The sequence below is a fragment of the Betta splendens genome, chromosome 15 (assembly GCF_900634795.4).
Source record: "Betta splendens chromosome 15, fBetSpl5.4, whole genome shotgun sequence".
Taxonomy (NCBI): Eukaryota; Metazoa; Chordata; class Actinopteri; order Anabantiformes; family Osphronemidae; genus Betta; species Betta splendens.
In genome coordinates this window covers 5978961-6005076 of record NC_040895.2, presented here as the reverse complement: position 1 = coordinate 6005076, position 26116 = coordinate 5978961, and the positions used below count along the sequence as shown (strand labels likewise).

At 48.1% G+C, this 26116-nt stretch overlaps 1 protein-coding gene across 1 annotated transcript; it reads right to left on the bottom strand.

The window, feature by feature from the left end:
* Window positions 1–966: 966 nt before the first annotated feature.
* Window positions 967–21288, bottom strand: LOC114841866 (kinase non-catalytic C-lobe domain-containing protein 1-like). The gene is made up of 30 exons (XM_029127061.3): window positions 21258–21288; window positions 18793–18851; window positions 17595–17741; window positions 16961–17078; window positions 16738–16877; window positions 15682–16308; window positions 14367–14481; window positions 14172–14243; window positions 14027–14088; window positions 13790–13948; window positions 12823–12900; window positions 12627–12711; window positions 11277–11460; window positions 10521–11182; window positions 10040–10178; window positions 8738–9009; window positions 8034–8389; window positions 7225–7318; window positions 7042–7139; window positions 6774–6952; window positions 6292–6402; window positions 6046–6193; window positions 5823–5951; window positions 5504–5695; window positions 5311–5393; window positions 4679–4835; window positions 4179–4301; window positions 3753–3812; window positions 3162–3319; window positions 967–2250 (listed from the first exon to the last, which is right to left on the bottom strand). Exons 1-30 carry the CDS (start codon window positions 21286–21288, stop codon window positions 2022–2024), a joined length of 5067 nt encoding a protein of 1688 aa, XP_028982894.3. The 3' UTR covers window positions 967–2021.
* Between the last annotated feature and the right edge of the window lie 4828 nt (window positions 21289–26116).

Genomic DNA, 26116 nt, shown 5'->3' with positions numbered 1-26116 from the left:
CAGCGTTTGGCACAATCGCTTCAAACATTGCAGATCAAAGGTATTACAGTAGCAACACAGTTACGCCTGATTGTCGGTCCGTTCAAATGTAAATATGCTAAAACAAGCTGCGAGGAAAACCCTCAGAGACCAAACAAAGCAACCGAATTCACGTAATCCTTAAATTGGCTAATGCGCAAAACGGTCGGAATGCGAATGCAGATGTTATTTATACGCAGCAGTATCAGCGAAATACGTCTTGTCGTGGTCGCTGACAACGCTACAAATCATGTCTGCTGGGCGCCAAGTAAATTGAGAGGCAACTTTCGTTCTGGCAGCTCCAACCTGTGGGATTTACGACCCCGCTGAGAGATCTCTGCGTGGAGCCGCTCGGGGACAAAGCCACTAAACTGATCGTTTAGTTATATGACAATGCAGATAAGAGGCCGTCTCGAGTTGTCTCCTTTATCGGCGATCTGTCGCTGCGATGGCAGGAGTCCCTTCAGCCTTCTGGTGGCTCTTTATCTCCGCCGCTTTGAAGATGCGCCCTGATCCCGTTAGATGACAATAAAAAGCGCCCGGGACGCCGCCTTCACACTGCGCCTATTTCCTCAGCCCTGTCTGCGTGGACGCTGTCTGTCCGAGAGAAGCGCACTGTATTCTGATCCCGTCCCGTGGAGGCTGAATAAATCAGCAAAGCGATCTGAAGTCCACACAATATTCAAATCAATACTGAATTGCTGCTTTTATGGGAGGCTTGTCTGGTTATTATTGTTCTGTAGCTCCCCAGGCCTTTACACAAAGAGCTACTTTAAATCTCCTTATTTAATATTTAAGAGCAGCATAGAACCTGTAATAAATAGTTAATAACAGCTATAAAGTTGTAAAATAAAAATATCAGTATTTGCAGAGTTTGTTTTCCAAGTTTTATCTGTTCAGCGTTTTAACTTCTCATGGGTCACGACTGGGTAAAAAGACACACAGAACTTCTCTAAAATGTTTATTATCAAATGCTCTGAATGTGTAAATGCAGCCGTTTTGTCACAGGAATGCAGGTGAGCAGACGAAATGCACAATGATCTCTGAAATGTTGAGGAGCAAAGGTATAAAGTCATAGAAGTCAAGTACTTGAAAATAAATACTTCAGGAAATGTGTTTAATTACCTTCCAATTATATGATTTGAGCTCTTAATCCTGTTTTGGTTCGTTGCTTCACAACACACTAAATAAATGGCTTGATCTAATCTCGTTGACAGCCGGTTCTGTGTGAGGGACCCGGTTCCGCCACATGGACAGGTCCAGTCCTGCAGCCGCTCTCACGCCTCCGTCGTCCGGTGCTGACGTGTCTCAGAGAGGAACGGTTCCTCCAATAACGGCGCCAGACGGAATCTCATTACGTCCTCTGTGATGGTAACACGCCGCCCTTCGCCGCGCAGCGTCCATGATACACTACACTGGGCTGCGAATGGAATCAATGTCAGCTATCCCTTCGGCAATAAACCTCATCTGGTGAACTAACAGTCTGCTGCGGTTTCAGCAAAGCATGTCATCAGTGCATTGTTCAGCAAATCTTCAGTCAATAAACAAAGGCAGATTAACGGGACACGAGGAGACTGGATGAGGCGTTTGATGGAGCAGTGCTCAACATCAGCATGCGAACGCATTCACAGCCGGGTGCAGTCACTAAATGCAGAGCACAGATGATGCAGCCGTATCTGGAGCACTCCAGGTTCTGTTTCAGTCCAAACATGAGCTCTCGTGTCAGTGATGCCAGTGGAAAACAAAGCTGTGTTCGTCTATTCGGTGACAGTGAGCGTTGGACTGAGCAACAGACCGCGGCAGGATCCAGCTCCTGTTCTTAATGGACTCTGCACCCTCAGACCCCAGTTCACGGTTTCAGCTGGCTGTTACGTAACTACTGGTGAATATGTGACAGCAGGGACGCCCGGCGGGTCGAGGAGTCACGGCCCCGGGCCCCACGGCGCCGCCCGACCCGGCGGCGGTGCCTTGTTCTGGGCCGCCAGAGGTCGTCTGGGCCGCGGTCACTGGAAGTTGGCCCTCACCCTCCTCAGCGCGTCCTGGATCCGCCGCGCGGGTCGCTCGCCCGTCAGCTGGAAGGCGGCGTCGCCGTCGGCGACCGAGAGGCGGAGGTCGGCGGCGGCGAGGCGGCCGATGCGGCGCCGGAGGTAGGCCTGCAGGTCCCGGTCCGGGCCGTGGGCGAACGAGGCCTCCTGGAAGGCGTGGACCTGGCTCACCACCTTCGCTATTCTCCTGGAAACAGGAAGCAGTTTTACCTCAACACCCATTTTTTTTTTTTTAGCCTGTGACCTGATTTCGAAAAGAACCCGAGTAACTCGCAGCTGTGGCTCTGCCTCTCGCTGCTGCATCTCCTGACCCCAGCATCTGGCTACACGCAGCAGCCTCGCAGCTTCTGGCTCAGGCCTCTCCTCCAATCAAAGCCCGTCCCACGGGCACCATCTGCTGCTGTCGCACCTCCACCAGCCGGCCGGGTTCACTGCTGCCACCGCACCGCCACTCGTACGTGACCCCGGCATCTGGTCGGCCATATTGGAGAAGGACGCGGGAAAATACACGCCCGGCGCCGGTCCGCGCCCGGGATGCGGACGGAGAGCTCGTTTTTCGGCAAATGAAATCAGCCGCTGATGTTTTGCGTCGCCACGGAGACAAATCAGGCCAATTTCACTGACACACACACAAACTTTACACTGAAGGGTGTGAAACGCTCCTGCTTTCTCATCACGCCGGGTTTCAGACCACGCGCTCTGGAAGGAGGAGGGACTTTGCTCCTCATTGATCCGGCGGCTGCTCGTAGCAGATGTGCTGCCACTAATTAGATCATTTCATCCACGCGGTGCCGTGCGCCGCCGTCGGCTCGCGCTGTAATATTACGTGCCTGGAAGCGTCTATGGAAAAACACTTGAATTATCTCGGCCCCCCCCATCGTATGTAAATCCAGCAATTACACCGATGCCTACGTGATTTTCTGATATCTTGAAGAAACAGGCTATAAATTCTACGCTCCTGATGATCAAAGTCCTGAGGCCTGCACCAATATGAGTCGTGTATATGTTCAAATTAAAGGGTCTGACTGATGGCATGGCTTCATGTGCCTGTGTCTGATGTGCAGTCATATGGTTTCATATAGTTTCTGTTCCCCTCACCTGAGCTTGGTCCACTTGTAGGCCCCTGTGGTGAACGTGAAGGCCCCGATCTCCAGCTGCTGGACGTGCATGGCCAGGATGTGCGCTGACGGCAGCGTGGGCCTCCTCGGCGCCGGTTCTGCCCCCATGAGACACAGATCATCGCTTTTCAGGAACACCTGAGGAGCGAAGGCATTCACCAGCACAGTAAATAAAGTAGCTTTAAATGAAATAGACCAAAAAAAACTTTCTTATTTCTTTAACCGCGGCTCTGAAAGAGGGCCTTCACACGTGTCGGATTCTTTGAGCCGAGCTTTCGGAGGCGGAGCCAGCTGTGAGCTCTCACAGCGCAGGCCCAGTTGCTCCAAGCTGTTTTTCTATCGATTCGTTTGCCCTGCAGCCCCGCTCCACAATATGTGACCAGCACCACACACACACACACACACACACACACACACACACACACACACACACACACACACACACACACACACACACAAACACGCACACGCACGCACGCACACACACACACACACACGCACACACACACACACACACACACACACACACACACACACACACACACACACACACACACACACACACACGCACCTGCACGGCTCGCAGCTCCTGCAGGATCTCGCACACCTTGGAAGACAGATGTTTCCAAGCCTGACGGCAAACAGAGGAGATGGAGTTTTATTTAGTAGCTGTAAAATGAAGACTAATTATACCGCGGCTTTAAAGCAACGCCCGAGTCAATGAATACAACCTGCCTTTATGATAAAATATATGTAAATTGCATGGAAATATGTTTTTTTAATTACTTCTTTTCATGGGCCACATTCTTTCTTGCAGCTCTCCCATTTTCCACATCTTATTTGAATGCATTAATGCTAATTTCTCATTTGTCAAACTAATTAAACACCAGCACAGTTCTGTCACAGCTGAAGAAAACATTTAGCCTGAGGGCACTGGACTTATTGCACGCAAGCACACAGACTCTGAGCGGAGTTCGTCTAGAAGACGCGGCCGTACTGGTAGCTGCCTGACAATCCCGTTGTCCAGGCCTCCGAGGACCTGCATGGCGGTGGCGAAGTTCCTGGACTCGTAGCAGTGTTTGCCTATCCACAGGTACTTGGTCAGCAGAGCCACTTGTGCCTGCGGGAGGCGGGGAGAGAGAGAGCATTTGCAACAAGAACAAAATCACACGACTGCTGTGCAATTAAAGCCCTGGAGGCAATGAGTGAGTCTGGGAGGTCTGAGCGAAACAATGACAGCAGTTCAGCTGTTAGAGCAGAGAGCGGCTTGAGTTTTTATGTTAATTTAAACAGCGCACAAACCCTGAATAATGCATCTTATCATATTGTAGTGCCTATGTGAAGAACTAGGAAGTAGCTGAAGGACAAACAATAAAGCTTTCAACCCTTCCTTGTGTTTATAACAAATCCAACCACAGAGCAGAAACAGAACAATACGCCCTCAGTGACCTCTGATGATTAATCAAAGCCCTCACACTCTCACGAGTTGCGTCTCACCTTGATGGAGTCGCAGATGATTATTTCAGTCGAGATCCAGTTAGTGACGCTCTCAGCATATGTGAGCAGCTGCTGGAGGGAGCTGTCTGACGGCGTGCCCTCGCACCCGAGCCCACTGCTGCCCCCTGCTGGTAAGATGTGGCAGGACACGTTCCTGCTTCAGGGAGAACAAGGGGAGGAAACTTGTTACTTTGCTAAAGATGTGACGGTTACATCATGTGAGGTCTAAACTTTTTAAATATTAAAAATTAAATTTCACATTTCTTTTAGAGCATCCTATTGGGGTTTCCATATAAACCCATTGATATAGTCGTATTCCAAACATTATTAACTCATACAAGTGCCTTGACTTTAAGTGACTTTGGTTTTTATTTTAAGCTATATAATTAAACCTGAACAAAGTTAATTTTACTCTATAATTCTGTTAAACCACAGTAATGTTTGATTGTCTTATTTTCATCAGTCCGTTGGTTTCCTAACATTCCTAAGCCACTTTAACCACATGTGTGAACACATGTAATAAAAACACAGTGAATCATATTCAGAGTCACTACTGGAGCCTGTGGCTGGATGGATGTCAGCACTGGTTACTTTACATGTTGATTCTCTGTTTAGGCTACAACAGGACTCACTTGTTTAGGGTTGAGACCTTGTCCCCGATTCCTCGAACTCTGGAGTTCAGAAAGTGCACTGGATGACATCCCTGGAACATTTCCTGCATAACAAAAGAATCGTGAGCCTTGCTTTGCATGAACAGAGACATGGCTCCCTCTAGTGGCGTAAAGGAACTACAACAAGACGACTGGCCGGAGAGGCCTGCTCCACCTGCTGCAGGAGGGTGAGCTGCTGGGCGACGTGCTGTGAGCTGGCTTCATGTTGGCTGAAGGGCCGTCGCTCCTCACTGTGCAGGTCTCCCAGCAGGGAGCCGTAGCAGGGCACAGGCAGCGCCGCAGCTACGGAGAAGGCTTTGTCTTTGTGCACTGACACAGGCGGCTCCACCACTTTGGAGATCCTCCACTGGAATATATAGAGATGCACTTGAAATGGGGGTGAAATGATGCAAGGACACTGGGGACGTGCTTTATAAACATAAACCTTGATTTTACAGCTAAGCTGTGATTCTAAAGGGAATTATGATCGCAACCTTTCTTCCGAGCTCCTCGGGAGATGAATGCAAGCACGCAGATTCGCTCTGTTCCTCGCTCCAAACACAACGCAAAGGGCTGTGGAGCGCGGCGAGAAGTTTGTCCCCGCGCGCGTCTACGGGAATCACCTGCGGACACGACCGGACCAAGCGAACCAGGAAACTGGCGTGAGCGTGTTCAGCAACAGCCGCCGCAACGTGTGGACCCACAGGGGTCACGCACCTCGGTGGTGAGGAAGTTTTCCAACAGCTCCGTCAGCCTGGACTTTGGTGGGAAGTCCACACTCTTACAGTCTGTTATCCAGAAGCAGAGCAGGTCTAAGCTGCGATGGAAGATCTTTTCACTGTCTGCTGACATGTCTGCGCCTTCCCTGGCGTCAGAAAAAAGAACCACTGCACATTCATAGAGAAACGTTTTAGGCTGTACAAAACACATACATACTGTGGCCTGTATAAATATGATACATACCTGGCGGAAGTGATGAATCTCTCCATTATGAACTGCAGTAACTGCTCGGGGGAGCAGAAGAAGCGGTAGGTGTACAGGAACTGCTGGATGTAGCCTTCAATGGCCGCATTTCTGGAGAAGAACACTGTTGTAAACCTACTGGGACATTTAAAAAGTGTCTCCGGTGGAAACTCAACACAGTATGTTCAGGTACTGTGACTGTAAAGGAAGCCTCAGCAGGCTTCCTAAAGGCATGAGCGGTGAACATGTGACAAAAGAACATGTGACCTTGTGTTGTTGTTTGTTGATGTCGTTTCCAGCAGCAACGGAATCAATGCACTTAAATACTCAGGCAGAAATACGACACAAAGAGTAATAATCATTTCTCTAAATCTGTGAAAATATACATTATTACCAGTTTGGATTGAATAATAAGGATGCGCTTTATTGCTCCATTGGAGGCAGAAGAAGGCGCTTTGTGTCCGACACAGCAGGGACTGTACCTGGCGTAGAGATGAGCCATGAGGCCCAGAGGAGACCCGGCCTGAACAGCGCTCCGGCCTCTGCTGGTGCCAAAGCTTAGAACAGAGGGGTCCTCAGAGGCTCGGAGGTCCCGAGAGCCGCAGACGGCCAAGCGAGGCAACAGCGAGGCCTCCAAACCCCACTGCTCCACGCTCAGAATCTGGAGAACGCACACGTACAGACTGATGAGGCGGGTGTGAGCGACAGCGGAGCCGAAGATGAAGATGAAGAAGAGGTTCGCGTCAGTACCTCCAAGTATCTCCTCACAGAGTCCAAAAAGAGCACTTTGGATCTGAGCTCGTCGAGCTGTGACTTGAGCTTGGACACCATGAGTCTGTTCTCTGAGCCTTTAACAGACAGCACAGATGGTTACACAGGTGGGAGGTCATGCCGTTTCCATGCACGAGAAGAGGTTGTGAATCTTCTCCCAACCTTTATGTTTTCTCTCCTGTTGAATCAGCTTCTGGTAGAAATTTCTCGTTTTCCTCAGGTTCCTTGTTTCAATTATCAGCTGCTGCTGCAGTTCCTGTTAGAGGGAATCGCACAATCACACAACGGCCCTGAAATAACACCGCTGCCGGGTGTTTTCCAGTGTGTACGGGGCAACGCCACAGAACGCAACAGCAGTTTTGAAGTGAAAAAAGCGACAAGCAAGAGCCGCGCGGCTGTGACGTTGTGTTATTATGGTCTGCAGAAGCCTCGCCAAGGAGCAGAGGTGCCATCAAAGCGCGCAAACACAAGGACTGTCCATTATTATCACTCTGCAAATGACACTTACTTCCCCTGCTGAGGGCCAAGTCGGCCGCATTAATATTCTGATCCAGTTTGGGGGGAATAATGTGCCAATTATCTTAAAGTCCTCCACATGTTCCCGTCCTATTTACCCTACAGCCCGACGGGGCCCCACTTCATTACAGAGAGGAAAATAATTCCTGAAATGATTCATAAACTCGACCTGGTGAAGGGCTGGATGACTTTAGGAAATGAAGTCACATTCAATAAGCACTTATGTATAATACAATATATAATACATGCAGAAAATACATAATGAACGAAAAGTGTAGCAGTTTTAATGTAGAGTTTATAACCAAAGCAAAATGGCATCTAGATCTAATATGTGCAAATCTCTGAATGAATACATTGAACAAATTCATGTACATTTTAATGTGTACATCATCATAGAGACAGGTTATTGTTGTTATTGTGAACTGTTTGTTCACACAAGGCTTCAAAGAACCCACCTGGGCTTTCACTTCCAGACATGGAGATCCCGTGTGCTGCCCCAGGTTCACTGAGTACTGCACCACCTCCGGACCGAAGCACTCCTCTCCGTAGAAAGCCAAGGCCCATGCCGGTCCGAGGCCCAGGCCCGGTCCCTCAGCTCTGGTTCCAGGCGAGAGGAGGCGCTCTGACGCCAAGGCGTCGCCGTCCTCCATGTCCTCTGAACAGTCCGGGCTCATCTGCTGAGCCCCGGCGCCCGTCAGTCCTTCCTCTCGTCCCCACGGACACCCGGCTTCAGAGGGGCTTTGATGGCCGCCCCCCGCTGAGCGATCTCCTCCCTCCACGACCCCTGCGTCTGAACCGTCAGTGCTCACGCCTCGACCCAGAAAAAAAAACAAAAAAAAAAAACGGGATGTCGATGTGGGGAGAGAGAAGGACTGAGTCACATGCAGAGATCCAAGCCTGGTCCTGGAGGTGCAGCGGTCATCGCTTCACAATGCGTCTACTGTTGAACCCATGAGGCAGCTCTGCCTGAATTTTACCTCGTATCCTTAAAGGACAGTATTTATAATCAACAGCACCACACATTCAAACATCTAGCGCTGATGGGAGATGATGAGTCGAAATACTGCCACGCCAACAATAAAATGCACCAGGTAGTAATACAAACACGTTAAAGACATATTAAAACATGAAAAATAGAGAAAAACAACGTCTGTCCTACCGTGGCCGATACAGTGGTCACTACGCTCCGACCGCAACTCCACCTCTTCGGGCGCGGCCTCGTCTCCTCCAGGATCTGACCGAGCCTCGGATCCTTCCCAAGGCTCCTCGGCAGCGGGACTGGACGCGTGGACGTTTCCATTCAGATCCAGGCGGCCGCGCAGGCGGTCGCCCCCCCTCCCTCTGCAGGCTCCGGCCACCAGGGGGGGGGTGGGTGTCGCCCTTTCTGCAGCCTTTGATGGAGGCTGCTCATCAGATGCACAGTATGGGGCACTGGTTAGAAGAGACAGCACACGCCATCAGCACAGGACCGTTACGGCTACACAGCAACAATTAACACCTGAAGGTGAAGTATAATAGATATCTGCTTAAGTATATGAAGAATATACACTTTCATACAGAAAAATAATTTTATTGTCAAAATATTTTAAACACTTAAAGATCACATACACATTATTGCATAAAATTGGATTTTGCCTATAGGCAAATTGTTATTATAATAAAAGAAGCATGTGCCAGTTCAGTGACTGCCTCTATTCACACACAGCCATAGAGCAAACACACACTACTGTATCTCTTCTCACCACAGCAGATTAAAGGGTCTCTCCACATTTTGCCCTGAGCACAGAGAGCACGACATTATGAATATAAACATCTGTGAGAGAACTGAGGGGCTCTTCACTCTGTTCCTCTGTAGCTTCCATGTAAATAAAGAAAGACACATAAGGCCTCATCAGCATATTGGCAATAACGCAAAAAGGCATCTGAATGTGCTGTAAAGCTGTCGCCATGGGAACCATTGTAGCCGCGGGCGGACGGAGACGTATGAAGTGCATCCTGAACGCTGCGCATGGGTGGGTTCAAAGCAGGAGGGGTCAGCGTTCGGAGGCGCACGTCTGTCCTTCACAGCCCACGCAAGAATAAACTCAATATCTCAACGCAGGCAGGCAGACGCGGCCGCTTTGTGACCAATAGGACCCGCAGTGGCAGATGAGACGATACCCAGCAGATATTCTGTAACTTTATATAAGTATGTGATGGAACTGCTCCTTTTCGTATGAGTCAACCAAGCTTACGTAAGTGAATTCTGATGTGTGAAAATAAGGCGTCAGAGATGTTCTGTGCTCAAACCACTACAGCCCGTTGACGTCGTCAGGTGCAGGTGATAAAACTCAAATGACATTTTGTTTCCATTAATTCTGATCAAAAACGATTAGATGCATGATGTGTGACTATTAAGTCACAATGACAACAGCTACAGGCCGTGTCATCCAAACACAGCTTCGCTGCCCGACCCACTCACAGTGTGGACGGGCTGTGGTTGACCAGGCAGTGCAACACGCCCAGCAGGTCCTCCTCCCAGTACAGATGGCTGAAGCGCTCCTTCACAACTCTGGCGAATGTGCGGTGATCCAGGTCCTTCAAGGAGAAGATGTACTCCCCTTGAAGAAAGAAGAAGAAAGAAAAGTCTCCACATAAGATGAGATGGACAAAAGAAAAATTCCATTTAAAGAACAGTGACTGAACATTATGGAACATTCGCTGTAGACAAGGAAAGGTTCTTCATGGATCCAGTGAAAACAAACCATGTAAAACAAATGCTCAATTATAAATGTAATATTTCAACACTGGGAAATTTGATGTAATGACTTCCTACTTCCTTGTCAAGGTACTTCAAAGTTATGGTTTCAGGATGTAACTACATCCAAACGCAACATTTTAAAATTGACACAGCAACATACACTTATATATATAATATTTAAACACCGTCTGAACACACATACCCATGGAAATGTCCTCTTGTTTGTTTTCCAAACACCCACTGAGTGAAAACTCTCCCTTGAGCAAGTCAATCACCTCCTGTAAGGCAGGGAGAACCTTGGAGGAGACACAAACTGGAGACGACCGACTCAGTCTTTGTGTCAGGTTGTGATTTGTTCCGCCTTCGGGAGCTTCAGACACACTGTGCTTTCTGTCACTGAAAGGACTCAACGGTGGGCTACAGTCTCGGGGTTCGTTCAGAGAGTTCATACGAGCACCTCCTGTGCTCTGTCCGGCTGTGATCAGTTCCTGCAGAGGCTGCGGAATCAGGGAGACGTTAATGTCCAACCCAGGAAGAAAGTCGGGAGCCCGGACCTGCACCGGCACCAAAGAAAGGCGCCCTGTTGAAGGATTCTGGCGAAAAAGGTAATTGTTGAAAACGCTGCAGCCATTGAGGTTAAAAGACAACGGCTGTGAAAGAGACACCTCCAGATGGGACACATCAGGAAAAGTAGAAGCAGAGCTGGAAACTGTGGCTACAACTGTCTGATGGACGGGCGACTTCTGTGCATGGAGATGGAGATCAGGGTCAGGCTGCGAAGGGTAGGTCTGTTTGGAGGCTGGCGTGTAATGGAGATCCAGCCCTTCCTTGTGGTCACAGCTTTTAAGGAATTCATCCAGGGTCCTATAAAACCAGAACAGCCCTCATTAACGCTCTCATTTGAAGGACATGTAGAGTTGCTTTGCAGCGATCCACCTCTCTCCCTGGAACATCGTACCCGTCGATGACGGCTCCGATGTTGTGGCTCTCTCCTGCTTCACTGGTCAGGACGATGGGGCTGAAGTGTGTGGAGGTGGACGTGAAGGCATCGGGGAGCTGGGCGTCCCTGCTGACTGGGTAGCTGTGGGGAACAGGGCCAGGCACAGGAGCCAGTCGGCTCTCAGTGGCCATGGGCACAAAGCCTACGCCCAGTTACAACAAGGCCAGTTACAATATCGGGGATATTGTCTCATGCACTGCACCAAGTGTGTCAAATATTAAGAAGACCTGCTTCTTCGACATCATCTAGATTAAAGCCACGATCGTCTTCTAAAACCTGCATTAGTAGGACGATAACTCACTGGCAGGATCTTCCCAATAGATGACATACTTACTGTAGAATACAGTGGACATTTGAAGGAAAACTGACTTCAAAGACGTGACAAATGAAAGGAAACAACATAAAATGACTCATGACTCATCTGCCTGAAACGATTCTTTCCCCTAACAAAACATATTTATGATTTTTAAGTATTATATATGAAAAGTAGGATTTCAAATGATTGTTTTTTTTTTAATGAACATAACGCAAATATGCTCAAACAAATATAATATGTGTAAAAAAAATCAAGTAACCTTTACTTCTAAATCTATGAAACAGGTTGAGCATTAGTTGGCACAGGTTATGCAATTAAATTACATTACGTTAATAGCCTTTTAGACATAAAGCTTGTGTTTTGTTCAAATACCTGATGTACAGGTAATGAGGAATTTCATAATAACTAACTATTTCATCAGTTTATAATTATGCGATAACTGAAAAAAACTTTATTTTCTAATGGAGCAAATTAGGTTTGAAGTGACAACCCTTTACTTACCAGACTAAGCTTTACCAACTGAACCACTTTATCAATCAAGGAGGTGGTACTTTATTGGATAAGCAGTAGGAATACAGTATAAACTGTATAACCAATATATAAGCAATCAACCTTACATATTATAACTTATATTTATCATTTGAAATATTATATTATATTCACATTACATTAGCTAGCATTAGCCCTCTGGTGGCTCAGTTTGTATAGTGCCAGAAACCAGGAGGTTGTAGGTTCAAACCTCATTGATCCCACCAGATCTGTAAGTGAGAAACTTCACACAAGCTCCGGAGGCGTAACTCTAATCTAACTGATCAACTTTAAATTAAATGTCACCTCTTACCTAGTATTTATGTGATTAAATTACCAAAGTCCAAATTTTAGGCATGATTATATTTTGAGTGTAAGTCTCCTTTTGGTTAGATTTGCCTTTAATTTGCCATTCGTCAGTATCTTGCATGAGGGGCGTCTGTAGTAAAGTGAAGCTCTCCTACCACTGTTTACTGGAGGCTTTTCACATAAACTTGGAGGAGTTTCAACTGCTCTCAAATCTTCCGCATCGCTACATTTCGAGGCTGGCTGAGGGAAAACAGGATGGATTCAGTACAGTGGCATCAAACAGGCACAGACCAGACAGAAACAAGCGACTGTGACGATCATATGTAATCGTGTGTGCGGTGAAACCTTTACCGGGTGAACTCTGCCGATGAGGTCGTTCCAGACCGTCTCAGCACTAGTCCCTTGGTGTGATAAGTAATCACGGCAGCTCTGGAGCAAAAACCCACATGACAAAGTGTGTTAGCGCTTCACACCGAGACAAACGCCAGGAATGTCACAACTCATCTGACCCTGAAACCAAAAAGCTTGAATAAAACTAAGACGTTCTGTATTTGGAAAAGATTCCTTCAAAATGACTGACAGCATAAGAAGCAAAACTAAGACTTTTCTGACCAAATGACGAAGCACTTCCTCAAACTGTACTTTTCACGTCTACAAGTCTACGTTCACATAATATGTAGAATTGAATGGTATTTTATTTGTAGGCCTTATATAAATGCCCTTCAAAGCATTTAACAGAATCAAAGGCAGAATAAGAAAATAAAACAAGCCAGTGACAACTAAGTCATTGTGATTCCCAGTCATGTCACCACAAAAACCCCTAATAATCATTACTCATAAATAAAAATGAACCACATCAGGTTTACATAAAAAAATCTGCTAAAACAGTATTTCTTAAAACTTTTGCATTCATCCATTTCTCAATTCCAATGAATACTGTCTGAGAACATTCCACTGAGCTTCCCTAAAGGAATGTTATTATATACAGTACATACATGACTGTGTAATCTACTGTTATGAGGGAGAGCAGAGACTAGGATAGACAGAGAGGAGCAACGCACACAGCTCAGTGGGCACTGTCTACTGGGAAAAGTGATGGGTTGGCTGAAGTCACGTAAACATCAATTTTAGCCGACTGCAGTAGGGAACTGCAAATTGCAGGGAATCTGTGTCTGGTAAAACACGAGTGTGTGGAGTGTGTAATAATGAAATCCATGTTTAAGGAATGAGCAGAGAACAGGTCACAGAGCAGGACAGAACCCAATAAACTGTGTCCAAATGGAAGTAACAATCCAAGACGCTACAGCAGCAGCAATACCTTCTTGGCCGCGACAATTGTGGGTCTCTCAATAGGCGTCCTCTTCGCCATTTCCAGGAGGAGCCTCTTCAGCTTGCGAGGCATGGCCAGCTTTTGATTTGGTGATAAACCAAACTTGGCTGCAGCCCAGAGAATAGCAGCGACTCCATAAACGCAGACCTGAGTCGGTACAGAGGCGAGTGAATGAGGGCTACACGCTACAAACCAAGCAGATTATCAATAAACACACACACAGACCTTCTCAGTGACAATTCTGTGTTCTTGATACTCGGGTGCGAGAAAAAAATCCTCTCGGGATCCTGCAAGGATTGGTGAAAAACAGTCATTAAAGTCACCAATGAGTGCATGCTCAATAACGTACTTCCACGTTAGAGTAACCTACCCAAGCGTTTAGGTTTCAGGAAGATCACTTCTCCCTCACAGCCCACGTACACCGTGTCCAGGCATAAATAGGCTGAAACGAGAACAAAGCAGGGAGAACAGTGACCAGAAAAAAACAACAACCCTGTGCATGTGGCATCATCAGTGTAATAGCTGGTTCTTGGAGAAAATAAATAATGAAGATGGGCAAAATCACCTGGAAAGTCAATGTAAGTCTGCAGCGAGGACAAGCAGGTATAACACAGAGCCCACAGCTCGTTAATCATCAGCCTCCGCCCACACCGAGCCAGTAAGTCTCTGAGAGAGATCCACTGGATGGGAAACAAAGAACAAACGCGCGTTTGGAAAGACGTCAGGCTTCAGATATCCCAGAAGGCCTAATTAACTCAAACTGAAGTAATCCCTCACTTGACATCCCCTAAATCTATATTTGAATGTTTCAACCCTCGGCAACGATTTGTCTCCATGCGTCACGTTGGCCCATTTGGCTTGTGATTACTCAGTCGCTCAGAGAGCGAGCGCTTCCCCCTGAAACTGTTACGTAACCCAGCGAGTCCCTTCGCTCTCGTAGAACAACCGTCACTGAGCCTCTTCGGGCCGCACACGGCCTCCTCTACCCGGTGCTTTCAGGAAAATGCCGTGTGCACATCCAGCGCGACACATGTTCTACACTGGGTGTATTTAACAATTCATTTTAGTGGCGTCTTGAAGATTGTAACCATGACAGTGTCCATTTATAGGAGAGAATATAAAAATTATGGTCAAGTTATTAATGTAATAATAAGATGTAAAGGTTTTACATAATTAGAATGTTCATTAGATATATAGACATAAAATAACTTGTGACGTGTGCTGGACATCCATCCATCCATCCATCCATCCATCCATCCATCCATCCATCCATCCATCATTCTATCTATCTATCTATCTATCTATCTATCTATCTATCTATCTATCTATCTATCTATCTATCTATCTATCTATCTATCTATCTATCTATCTATCTATCTATCTATCTATCTATCTATCTATCTATCTATCTATCTATCTATCTATCTATCTATCTATCTATCTATCCATCCATCCATCCATCCATCCATCCATCCATCCATCCATCCATCCATCCATCCATCCATCCATCCATCCATCCATCAAATTCTGCACTGTGAGTTTGCTTTGCTTCACTTTACTTTGCTTACAGATGAGAAACACTGTCCTTGGCTAACAAAACTGTTATATCATACAGTTCTGCGTGTATCCGTGCAGTTCAGTGTATTAGCTTTACACAAACTACTGCACAGCATTGGTGGTGAAATACTAGAAAGATGTTCCTACCACAAACCAAATCTGAGGCACAATGTTTTCATTTCTAAACTGACTCCATACTTCATGAGCCTTTTTACATTTCAATCTTCCCTTTTCACATGTGTTCTTTCTGGCAAAAGCCAACTCTCCAGTGGACAGTGATGTAACACAGACGTTGATGTGAGGACTGTCTGGCACCAGCTCACCTCATCCTGAGATTCCTCATTCAGGCACAGCATGCTTTTGGTCATGTGGTTATTAGGAATGTAGAGGCTGTGATTCAGTGGGCTCTGGTCCTCGGACGAGTCCTGCTTTGCTTCCAGGTCCTGACAGGATGCACAGGAAGATACTAAATCCTGAACGCAGTGCTCCGACCCGTTTTCAGCGCCCAGTTCGATGTTTGCTTCTTCGCTGCATGAAGTTTCTGCCGGATCATACTCGACTTGCGTCGCCTGGTTTTCCGCACTCGCGCTCCCGTAGCCCTCGGAGCTGCTGCGCGGGTACGAGTCGCAGGACCACCCGCGATCGAGCCTCTGAAACCTGTCGCTCCACGCGCCGCTGTGTTCGTCCGCTCCGATCTCGGTGAGGTCGCTCACAGGCACGCTGATGTCTCCGTGCGTCGGGGGGGGGGTGGAGGGCGGGTTGTTGGAGTCCGGGACCGAGCAGGAGCGGTTCAGGGCGCCCCTGACCCTGTTGAGCCTCTGCTGAGTCCTCCGCCTCACTGGGGAGCTGCCGTGAGAGGTGAAGTCCATCTCATCTGCCAGGATCATGCCGTCTCCCCCACCGCCGACCAAATCCTCAGCCCAGAGGGAGGAATCCCAGGCCCCGCATAACTGCAGGCGAAATCATGTGTACAGTCTTTTGTATCAGCGGCAGCAAATGCAAAAATAATGATTATAATTATATTAATAACCACAAAGCCCAGCTGGCCGTTGTGGCGCAACCAACAATTCTCTGAGCCTGGTCATAAACCAGAATGACTGAAAGTAACATCAGTATGTGCCAAAATGTGAACAACCGCTGAAGTTCTGGATGGAAAATGGGAACCTTCCCTTTAGCAAAACGGGCCCTTGGCTGGAATAGAACTATCCCGCAGTAATATGTCTTGGGTGTAAGAGAATCCAGGAAGTTGCTATAGAGTTTCAGTTAGGGCCATAAGAGCTGCTTTGCTGTTCTCGGTCAATAGGCAGCACAGCTCACTGGTCTGTGTGCTGTACATCCTGGGTTCTAGTCTCAGCATCCGTTCCCTCACGGTCCCTCACCTGCTGCCTGGAAAGGCCATTAGCCCTGACCGGACTGTCGCCGCGCACGCGGTTGCTGCCGTCGTCCGAGCTCAGTCTCTTCGCCGGGCGTCTGGGCTTGGGATGCTGCCACCTGGCCTCCCAGGAGCAGGCCTGTCCATCTGCGTGCACATACAAAGGCAGCAGTTGGCGCTGGGAGGAGTCACAGCGGAGGCGTTTCCACGGAGACAGTCGATGAAATCACCTTGAGCGTTCGAAACCGACTCGATGGAAAGCACCCGGCGGCCGACGGACGACAGTTTGCGGCACACGGCGGTGGAGGAGGTATTAGACAGACGCGCTGCGGCCAGAGACAAGATGTCCTGCAGAGTCAACCAAGACATGAGGGACATTTACCACAAGGACATGAACCAATGGGAACACGAGGCAGTGTCTGGTTTTATCTGTAGCTTTTCCCTTCACCCACTTGCCTCCGCGTGTTTTATGGATGGCTTCTTGCTTGGCATCTAAGGAGGGAACCGTGCGCAGGAGCTGGTTTTTGTCACTTTGATTCATCACTGTCTCTCTCTGTACGCTTCCACAGTATATGTGTGCTAGCTTCATAATTGGGCCTTTGACAAATTCCTTTTTCCTTGTGAAACTTAAAGTAACACACTAAACAAGTATCTTTATGCAGATTTACAGGCTGCTGATAAAGAATTCCAAAACTAGTGTGAGTGTGAGGCGAGGTCCATAGTGGACAAAGCACCAGTCCATCAAAGGTCCACATGACTGTAGATGGACATTTAGATGTACAGTCACTCCCAACCAAACCTGAGCCTATAGATAGTCCGACCATGTCATTTAAAAACGATTGAGGGTCAAAGCTGGCTTTGTACCTGCAGCAGCGGCCTGTTCTCAGGATTCTCCTCCTGCATCTGCTCCAGCAGCTTCTGCATCTCCTCTCCCAGCTCAGCCTCCAGCTCCGGCTCGATGACAAAGGTCAGCGCGGCGGAAAGCGTCGAACCCAGGGAATAAACGTGGCCCTGAAAAACGGGGACAGATGAGAATAAAGGTTGAGCTGTGAGTTAATTCGAGTTAATAGCGGAGATCTAGATCTACGAGTGGCTGAAGAGAAACACTGAAGCAACTCCACAGGATGCTCTCAGTCCTGTGACGTATTGTACACATTTAAGACACAGCTTTGGTTTTGATCTACTTCACTGACGGCCGATGAAGGAGGCTGCAGCCGACTGAAACGGGTGCGTTTGACTTCACATCCCAAACATAATGATCACTTCCTCCATCTGAAGTGGACTGTGCCTATACTTATGTGGTCAGCACATGTGCAGCCCAGTGTGGCTCACAAAAATAGAAGAGAAAACACTCAGCCGGCCTCCGATCCTGTTTGTCTTACGCTCCGACTGTGGTCGTGCGTAATGTCTCTGGAGAAAAACACAAGGGGTGGAGGAATTTAGAAGTTCTGCTGCACATTGAATGTAAATACACTAAAGTGACTCAAAAGGATCTTTCCTTTCTGATCTGTGTGCTTGCAATGGAGAAATATGTCCACTTGATCCTGTTTCCTCTTGTAGGTAAAAACAAAAGGTGTTTATTAATCAGCTGTGCCACATCCTGAACTCCCCATGCAGTCATCCATTTATCATTCTAAGTGCTTTTCCTCTTAAGGGTCGCAGGCATATTGAGTTAACTTAATTAAAACAAATAAGCCCACAATGACCATCTCGTTAAGGCAACTGCTCTCCCATTAAGCCATGATGTGTGTAATAAGTCACTGTCAAATTGATTCTTATATGTTAAGTTATATAAGTTATTCCTTTGTCAAGAATAAAATGAATATAATATGTGCCCTAGATTGAAGTGTGAGATCTAGATCTTGATGACTAGACTGTGTTTCTTCTGGCTTTTCCTTTGCTTCACACAGTCAGACGGAGGCGGCAGAGGGAGAGAGGACGTTTAGGTGATGAAACAGAACGAGCAGCACTGGCCCCGTCCTCCTCCTGTGTCTGTGTACCGTAGCGGACCGAGGGGACGTCATGCAGCGGGGACCAGATTAGAATCCATAAACCGCCTCACCTCGAACGTGCTGCCTGTGTTGTCAAACTCGGGGGGTACGAAGGAGCCTTCAGGATCGTCTGTGGATCAAAAACATCCCAATGAGCCGCTCCGTTGGGCCCGTGTGAGAAACCATACATCACAGTGTCATCGGTGCAAAGAGAGCGCGCAAACACAGGCACGCACGCACACACACACACAAACTGTACACACGGACTTAGGGCACGAGAGGCAGAGGTACAGAATGAAGAGACAGGAAGGAAAGTGGGTCATGACACATCTGGGTTTGTCTCCTAGACTTAAGAGATCGGCTCCCAGGTGCGTTCAGGCTCATCTCCATTATTCTTCTCCCTCCTTTCCTGTCTCCTCCGACTTACTCTCCACTCTACGTTGGCCTTTTTATGTCTTATAACCTGTTTGTCTCTACTTTAAACTCCTTTCCTTGGCACTGCTCCCTTCTTTTTCTTCTTTTCGTTCCTCCTGCACTCCTTTTCTCCACACTCCTTTTCCTCCTTTTTCCATCTGCTCTGTCCTTTCTCTTAGTATTATTGACTACTTCTATTTTTCATCTCTCACCGTTCCTCCTCTCCTTTTGCTTTACTTTCCTGTTACTCTCTGTCTTCCTTACTCCCACTTCTATGTCTTTTTCTTTCACCTTTCATCTTTTTCATCTTCTGTCCTTTTCTTGTTTCCTTCTATCCTTACCTTCATACCCTTTTGTATCTCCTATACTCTTTTCATGTCATGAAGGTTAACCTCCTCTCTCTCTCTCTTTCTCTCCTTCCTTCGTTCATATCTAATCTCTTTCCATCCAATCCCTTTAATCACCTCCCGTTTTACTTCCTTCCCATCCTCCCTCCCATCTCTTCATTTGCTCCCCTTCCTCTCCTATTTCCTTTGCTCATATCCCTTCTCGTCTCCTGCCAGAAAATGTTGACAAGCGAAGACAAAGACGGAACGACACGTGTAGAGAAAAAAACAGACGAGACATTAAAAGTCCTTGAGGTCGGGAAGAAATGTCACCCAGTAAATAAAAGGAAAGACATTGGTTGTCAGTGACGCAGTTGCCTCCGGGGCGACGGTGAGAGCTTGGTGAGTCACATGTGCCTACAGCGGTTTAGCACAACAGGTAGCATTAGCAGAGCCGTATCAAGCATTCAACATGCTCCATCTCCAAATGAGGCCGACTGTATTTCCCAGCGAGCGCAGCAGGTCTCGTTTTATCATAAATGGAACAGCTTGCGGTGCTAAACCTTGTGGGAATTTTAGGCAGGTTTTCTTAGTCATCGTTGCATAAAAACCATTAGAGGACATTTTGTTGCTCGGGCTGGTGATGGCAACGCCGCCCGCTTCGCCCACAGCCCCGCACAACGGCCTTCCTGTTATTACAGCAGCAATTAATTATCCCAAATGAAACCTATTGACGAGCGGTGGTGGCGGCAGCTGTTCTCACAGAGATCCATCACCGCGGCCCTCAAGGTCGCCGCAATAATGGGGGCGCGCGTTGGCGTGGGAGCGGCCGGCGAGCCGCGCGTCAGCTTAAAAACCTATCGCACACAAAAGAGTTGAGTTGAATTAAATCAATGGGGAAACCCGAAAGCGGAGCATGGAGTGGTGTAATTAAAAGTAAAGGAGATGCTGCGTTCAGCATTAGCAGCTGCTGGGCCGGACACAATCCAGCAAAGGATGAAAACAAATGAGGCTGAAGAGGATCGTTTCATAGCAGCTCCGCTACGGACGGAACAGTGTGGAGGTGAAGAAACGAACGCGGCCCTTTAAAAAGACATCATGCTCTCTGCGGTTGTGTTTGTGAGTTGATGCTCTGAGCGTGTGCGTGCGAGAGAGAGAGAAGCGCGCCGCCGGTCGACTACCGATTGGCTGCACAAGCTGTTGCCACAACGACGACCCCTCCGGCTACGCTTGATTCCAATCGATGCTCATCAAGTTTTTTAGCGCTTGGCACCAGCGCATGGAACCAGTGCACGGGTATTCACGTATGGGGGGAGAGAGAGATAAGACCAAAGAGTGAAGGAGAGGAGAACGAGAGCGAGAATGAGAACAAGAGAGAGAGAGAGAAAGACGAGGATTACAAAGTAAAGAGGAAAAAAGAATAACTCCTTAATGAATAATTCCAGTTTGCTTTGGTAGTGTGAGGGGGAAATATGTCTGCCTCTAATGTGAGCAGACCTGCAGAACTTTTTGAAGCGTTGCAGGTCCAGTGAAACACATCATAGGCATTTTTAAAAGCAGAAATTTGCAAATTAAAACTGATAGAGGTTAGTGTAGCAAATCACAGACAAGCACCTCTTGGAGTCAAACGTAGCACTTCACAACCTGTTACTAAGTGGAAGCCTCACAGTTAAAACTGTGCAGTGTGTGGTCATTTATTCATATTACAAAACAGACAACAATGTATAAAATATAATGCAGACAACCATAAATATAAAAACATGCTTTAAACCGAAGGATACGATGCTGTAACTCACCACTGAGCTGCTCATGAAGCAATGTTCCCATGGGCGTTGAAGGCCAGAGTGTCTGGTGGATGCACAGGGTGTGGAAGAGGTGGGAGGGCCTGATGCTCTGCAGGGCCACGGCGCCAATCTGCACACACACCGCCCACCACCTCCTCCTCAGACAGACAGCTGTCCCGCAGGGAGAGGATGTCGGCCAGAGACACGTTCTCCTGTGGACACGCACGCACGCACACACAGACGCACACACACATGCATGCATGCACACACACACACACACACACACAGACGCACACATGCACACACACACACACACACACACACGCACACACAGACGCACACACACACGCATGCAGGCACGCACGCACGCACACACACACACACACACACACACACACACACACACACACACACACACAGACGCACACATGCACACACACACACACACACACGCACACACAGACGCACACACACACACACGCATGCAGGCACGCACGCACGCACACACACACACACACACACACACACACACACACACACACACACACACACACACACACACACACACACACACACACACATTGTGTAATATAATTAGATTCATCTTAAAAGGGAGGCAGGCTACTCCAGGTTCAGCACAGCACTTGTTAAAAGCTGATGTTAATGAGGAGCCCTCTTTGAAGTTGACTAATTACCTACCTTGAAAATAATCCAGCCATTTGTCAAAATTTCTCCAGCGTTAGCGAGCGAGCTGGGGCTAGCAGAGAACAGAAGGCGGCTTGATGCGACAGTTGGGCTAATTAAGTTGGAGCTTAGTGAGGTTTTCCCAGTTAACATTTAAATCGCCGTGAAGCTACGCTGGCTGAATGCAGATGGAGCAGACTTTGGTGTGCAGCGATAGGGGAGCGGTGCATTCACGCTTTCCCATGTTTTCTGTGAGCTTCCAAACGCACCGTCATCTGGTGTACAGGAAGCTACAAAGTTTGTCATTAGGGCTATGACCATGTCACTTGGTGCCGGGTTCGTGGCAGATGCCTGTTCTACTGCAACATGAATCCAGCCGCTTTCAGTTTGAGTTTTTAAGAGCAGGTTTTAACTTCACAAAAACAACAGGACACGTTGTCGATCCATGGGATCGTTTCAAATCAAGCAGGCTTACACCCACTGCTGTCCTTGAATGCCTCATAGAGCAGAGTATTAAAGCTATCGTCATGCCGTCAGATTTCTATATCACAGAAGTCATCAGTCAACTTGTATAATAGGTTTTAGGTCAAGGACTGAATCTATTTTTGAAACCATGACCCTCAAAACACACTGAAAATGATTTATGGGTATGTTTTTCAATTCAGAAAGGGCAATCTGGTGTAAAAACTTGCCCCAATCTCATGCAAATCAATGTGCTGCGCGGCGTCTCCGGACAGGATAAGCTGAAAGGAGTTACCTTTTACATGTACGTGTTTTAATTGGGAACCAACCTCATAAGCTTCCATTTTCTCAAGTATTCTGAATTGTTGATTTCACACTCATTAACTGGTTACCATGAAACTTGACCACACAGATCAGTGAGGTCTACGCAGCAGTAAATACAGCAGTTGTCTTAAAAGCTAAACGTCTTGCTCCATATTGAAGGTTTGCACATGTAAAATGTGCTGCTCTGATTCTGGGTCATACAGTATGAAGGGGGATGCACACACCTGCAGCAGCAGCACTGGGGCTTTCCCACAGTTACCAGTTAACCATGTAATGAAAGGGAGGTCCCGTCTACTGAGACAAAAACTGTTTAATGAGGAATAACATGGTGTCAGTGATATACAGGAGACACATTACTGTACATCCTATTGCCAGTTGGTCATAATCTAGGAATAAGTCTAAACATGCTGAAGCAAACAAGCCTCGTTGTTGTTCCTTAAGGATTTGAAGGTGCCACAATCGCGACAGCAGAAAGTTCAGCAGCAACAGCATCTGGTGCACGATGCCCCAGCAACGTGAAACCATGCTACACACACCCGGACACACTGCATCGTCTGTGGCCCATTATCAGCCTCCACGCTGCCACGCGCGCTGATGTCAGAGATACGTGCAGCTGCTGATCAGTGCAGGATGTACAGTGTCTCAGCGACACAAGGCTGCCCTCAGCGCCGGCACAGCGCCGGAAGTGTGAAGGTGTGGGGCCGTCACAAAGAGGGCAGTTTGGTCGAGCTGGAACCGCCAATACCACGAGGTGCAGCCTGTTTTCCACCCTATGACATAATCTACTACAGACTGTGTCTCACGGAGGATCTCTGAGGATCTCTACTGATCTCTGCATTACCCCTGACAGGCCGCAGGTGTCCGTCTGTGTGATCCATTGGGGATGATCCCAGCGGATCGGGATCAAGAGCACAGTGACGGGATCTAGCGTTGAGAGCACGATAACAGGGCGAAGGGGAGCCACACCAAGCAGCAGCGGCGGCAGCAGCCCCATAAATAGATGGTTTCCCCCTGAGAACAGTGCAGGGGAATGCCCCCCCCCCCACCACACACACAAGTTAAATCTGCTGTCCTACATAAGTTTGCCTCTGAGCTCCTCGGTTCTGATTAAACCGGTGGTGGAGGTGTTGTTACTGCACCACAGAACAGAGACGCTCAGATGAGATTTGAGCTAGGTTTCATGGAATTAAAAGTTACATATGATGTTCTCTGTTCATTTGCGTGGTGGATTTTAGGGAAGGACTGCTCATTATGAGAAGCAGCTGAAGATATTTCTTTAAGACTCAGAGGAGAGAATTGCGATATCTCACCCTGTATTTAGCACACGGAGAAGCTGATCTTGTTTTTTAGGAATGAAGCGTGGGGGTGGAGGTGCAGATGATGAGGGGGGCGCTCTGCTGATTACTCTCCTTTGTGTCATCGGCTACACTTCCTCTGGACTCCGTGATGCTCACTGGAGCCCTCAGAATCAGAAGAATTGGCCTCCACAATGGTCCGAACTCATGAGCTGAGCTTCAAAACTGCTACCAAAGCAATTAGTGGCTAAACGTCTGAGACACAGACGCACCACGGAATGAGAGGAGTCGGAACTTTGACCAAGGTGCAAAACCTACAGTAAAGTCTAAGTGCTTCTCCAACTTTAAACACACTGGGACATCATGGCTCCTTTTTTGTATTAAAACCACTTAAGCAAACTAACACTCAAGGTGATTTGTGTAATCAAGATCGCTGGAGATGCGGCCACAGGCCGTTTGGTCTCGTTCATCTATGTCATGAGACATTCGTCAGCTTCGTCCTGAAGCTTTTGAGCTTTTAACGTAGAATTTGCATGGAAATAGAAAACGTCTCGATTGACACATTGATATAGGTGAGACATTCATTATGTGGGTTAAATCGAACAGTCTCACCTCATCCTCCAGCAGTGGCGGCAGATGTTCCAGATCACAATATCCGTCCGTCTCCTCGATTTTCCCAAAGTACGTGAACGCTGCATCAGCCGAACTCTCCATTGCCGCAACTTTGGCTCATTCCACTACGACAGCGGATTGTAGCCGCGACGGCGACGCGGAGGAAATGCCTCGGCTCCACGGGCACGCCGATCACAAACCGCGCGGGTCGTCTACGTGCGGCGGTCGGCAAACGACACGCTGCGTGGGGCTCCGCGGAAACACGACACCGGGGGAAGCGCGGCGCTATGCGCAAGAATCGCGCGTCCGCCGCATGCGGAGGGGGGAAGGTAGGCGGCGCTGGAGGATGCCTGGCCGGCGCTGGAAGCTGTCATGACTACTACACCTCCACACGAACGGCCGCGAGCATGCCGTTCCCCCCCCCCCCTGAGGAGCCGGTTGTGGCAGAGAGCACGGCGCTGCTGGCGGCGCGCGGCGATCGGCTCGACGCTCCGTTCGCGGCGCAGTTTGAGCTGACTCACAGTCCACACTTGGGTGTATTATCGCTTCTGTTTATTAGTGGGGTCTCGCTTGGTGTTAAACTCCAGTAATATGTGCTGGGAGTGTGTTAAGACCCCACACAGATCCAGGGTACTGTTGTTTAAACCTACATAACGGGGTCCTCGAAAATGCGTTCCTACTGGAATTGTGCGTTTTGTACCAAAAATAGGCCAGTGAAGCCAAGATCCATGCTGCCAGTGAAGGACCTGGAATGGCCTCAGGATGAATATTAGATGGATGTCCGTAGACTAGGTCACAGTCACCAAGCAGCAGCAGGACGTTTACTTTGCTTAGTTACAAATCCAGCGGTCAGTCCTTTGCAGGATGTGTTCAATTGTCTGGAAAGATGCTTAGTTGTAAAATAAGGATCTTAAAGACATATGAATAAGCCTAGAAACTCAATCAATTAATCAATCAATCAATAGTCTGACATGTATGTGGAACCCCTGCGGAGACCCTCCGTATCCATTTCTCGCCCTCCACGGCAGCGCTCTTCATTTGACAGACCCGGCCACACACGTGCCCACTTTTTCTAGATCAATATACTCGTACACACTCGCTCATCTTAATTGCACACTCCATTTGAATATCATCCCGTGCCGCGTCCTGGCCGGTGATGGAACGCCTGCTCGGGAGCCAGCTGCGCCTGCAGCGGCAGGGAATGAGATCGCTGTTATGGCGGCGGTGCCCCGGGGCTGCAGGGCGCTGCAGAGAGGCTTCCCTGGACCGGGCGCTGGGGAACCACAGTCAGATTTGTTGACTGCTCAGCGCTCTGGCATGTTGAGGTAATAGAGGAAAATGCATTTGCTTCAGCAGCCAGGCAATTAATGCGACCATAAATATTCTGACATATCCCCTCAGTGACTTATTACTTGAGAACAAGGCAGTCTGTTTGATCCTTGTTGGCACTGCACAGTAGCCAAGTGAGAGATACATTCAGAAGGCATTTCATCT